General features: G+C 42.7%; 1 protein-coding gene across 1 annotated transcript; it reads left to right on the plus strand.

Moving 5' to 3' along the window:
- The first annotated feature begins 396 nt into the window (after nt 1-396).
- LOC118937703 (ferritin, middle subunit) lies at nt 397-2,533 on the plus strand. Its single transcript, XM_036938023.2, has 4 exons — nt 397-917; nt 1,230-1,376; nt 1,608-1,733; nt 2,192-2,533. The coding sequence occupies exons 1-4, from the start codon at nt 816-818 to the stop codon at nt 2,345-2,347; spliced, it is 531 nt and encodes a 176-aa protein (XP_036793918.2). The 5' UTR covers nt 397-815; the 3' UTR covers nt 2,348-2,533.
- Nucleotides 2,534-2,756: the final 223 nt, after the last annotated feature.

Below are 2,756 nucleotides of genomic sequence, written 5' to 3' on the forward strand. Positions count from 1 at the left end.
GAAAAGGTCAATAATTAAGCTTCATGTGCTATTGAAACATGTGCTCTTAGAGAATGAAACAGAAGTTTACAGACCTGTCTCAAAGTTCAATTCCTTATATATCCTAAATCAAATAGAGACAAAGACTGTTTCTCAATTAGCCTAATATTAGAATGAATGTTCAAATTCTTCCAATTTTATTCGAAGGATATAACAAACACACACATTGTTCAACAATAACCGCTGTTGTTAGACCTGCACTGTAGCATTGCTTTTGGCTGATACTACTGCTTTAGATGTGGATGCATGTGACATTCCGGAAGCTTTGAAAAAAATATGTTAAGTTGTGCGTGTTGTTCACACGCGTACCTGCCCTATCATTGGCTAGAATGGTCCCACCTGATCTTGCATGTCTTCATTCGTTGAGCGCATGTATTTCCATTGTTAGAGTGGTCACTCGGCTCTCTTGTCAATATAATAAATAATCTTTGCTTCTGGTCATGTGTATGAGTGGGCTTGTCTTTAAATGACCCGCCCAGTTCCTGCTGAAATTCTAAAGGTGATTGGCTACGCTTTGTGAGGGTGGATTTCACTGACGCATTCCGTTTGGAACAATAAATAGAGCGAACAAGGCTCCTTCCAGTTCACAAGTCTGAGAAGACGCATGAAGAAGTTCTTGCTTCAACAGTGATTGAACGGAACTCCTCTGCCTTCGTCCCGCATCATAAAACATTCCTGGTTGTTGACATAGCACTTACTTGAACTGTAATAGCAAAATAGTCGAATACATTTTATTTTTGTACCGTTCATTTAGATATAAAAGAAAATCTGCCAAAATGGAGTCTCAGATCCGCCAGAACTATCACCACGATTGCGAAGCTGCTATCAACCGGATGATCAACTTGGAGATGTTTGCCTCCTACACCTACACTTCAATGGTAAGGAGTTTACCAAGATGACCGTTTTGTTTAACCTATATTATTCCTGGGCCTAAATGCCTCTTTTTCAACTTTCTTTTTATTCTGTTGGCCTAGATAATTAATAGCTAAGAAACTCCGTGAAGGGTATCTATCTTTGACAGAACGCGTAACAACTCATTGACAGGTTAATTGGCAGGTTACCAAGTGGACTACAGACTAGACTGATTCATGCCTTTGTCATAAAGTTTAGTTGCCACAACAATTACATAATGCTCTGTCACGTTTGACTTTTTTCTTCTTCTAACCACACAGTTTTTTTTGTCCACCCAGGCTTTCTATTTCTCCCGTGACGATGTGGCTCTGCCTGGCTTCGCGCATTTCTTCAAGGAGAACAGCGAAGAGGAGCGGGAGCACGCCGACAAGCTACTCTCCTTCCAGAACAAGCGAGGTGGACGCATTTTACTCCAGGACATCAAGGTGAGCGCCTGAGCATCGAAAAACACATTTAGATTGTAGACTGATTAATGTCTTTACCACTTGTACACTCTCCTCCATGGAGTAAGTTGATCTACAGAACCTGTAGTCCTGAACATACTGCCTCCAACCACTGAACTGAATGTGTAAGGGGTGTAACTCTGTTCACTTTATCCTAACCTTAACATCTGCTAGTAGTCCTTAACACGTCTGTGTTCACTCTGTCCTGTGTAGAAGCCAGAACGTGATGAGTGGGGTAATGGGCTGGAGGCCATGCAGTGTGCTCTGCAGCTGGAGAAGAATGTGAACCAGGCCCTGCTGGACCTGCACAAGATTGCCTCTGACAAGGTTGACCCCCATGTAAGTTATGGTGAAACCACACATCACATGTATGTATCACATAGAATACAGGTACTGTCCCAGGAGATGATCAGGTTGTTGTAGCTCTGCTAATTAATGACATGATTGTGACCTGCTTCACATGCACACAATAGTCTACAGATGCACACTATGACGTTAATGCAAAAAGTGCAGCAGGTTGTCTAGTGGTTGGAGCTTTGGGCCGGTAACAGAGGTTGCTGGTTTGAATCCCGGAGCTGAGAAGGTAAAACCTATTTTCCGCCCCTGAACAAGGCAGTTAACCCACTGTTCCACATTAGGATGCCAATGTAAAGTATTTAACTGACTTGCCTAGTTAAATAATAAACTGCAGACACCTCATTATCTTCCCTTAGTCCATTACCACCAGGCTCTTGTGTGTTACTGTATCTACAATGGTCTGTATTCATTCTCTTGTCTGACCTGTTTTCCCTCTTTAGCTGTGTGACTTCCTGGAGACCCATTACCTGAATGAGCAGGTGGAGGCCATTAAGAAGCTGGGTGACCACATCACCAACCTCACCAAGATGGATGCTGTCAAAAACAAGATGGCAGAGTACCTGTTTGACAAGCACACCCTGGGAGGCCAGAGCTAAACCACTTCCATCCCCAGGCTACGGCCTCCAGCCTCAGACCAGGACTCCTGGCTTCTCTGAGATCCTACTGGCGTTGCATTTATAGGGAGGGGAGAGTGTTAAACTGGTGTCTTGATGTTTCTGTTGACAACACTACTTGTATTTGAGGCATGGCTTCTTGTAAAACAATTAAAAAATATCACTAAAGGTTGTTGCTGTTTTCTAAGTGTTGACCTGTAGTAATGGATGTATCAGTCTTCAGGTTCTTTGCTGTCTTACTGATCATCATACCAGTGATAAATAGTGTTAATTGTAGACCTACTAGTGGCTGAGGGTCATGACAATAGAAGTTCAACGTGAGGTTTATAAAGGATGTTACCTCTGACCACCGAGGGTGTCCTTTACTGTATCTAATAGTTCTATGTCAATT

Source organism: Oncorhynchus mykiss, chromosome 12, assembly GCF_057628025.1.
Source record: "Oncorhynchus mykiss isolate SJ-2025 chromosome 12, ASM5762802v1, whole genome shotgun sequence".
Taxonomy (NCBI): Eukaryota; Metazoa; Chordata; class Actinopteri; order Salmoniformes; family Salmonidae; genus Oncorhynchus; species Oncorhynchus mykiss.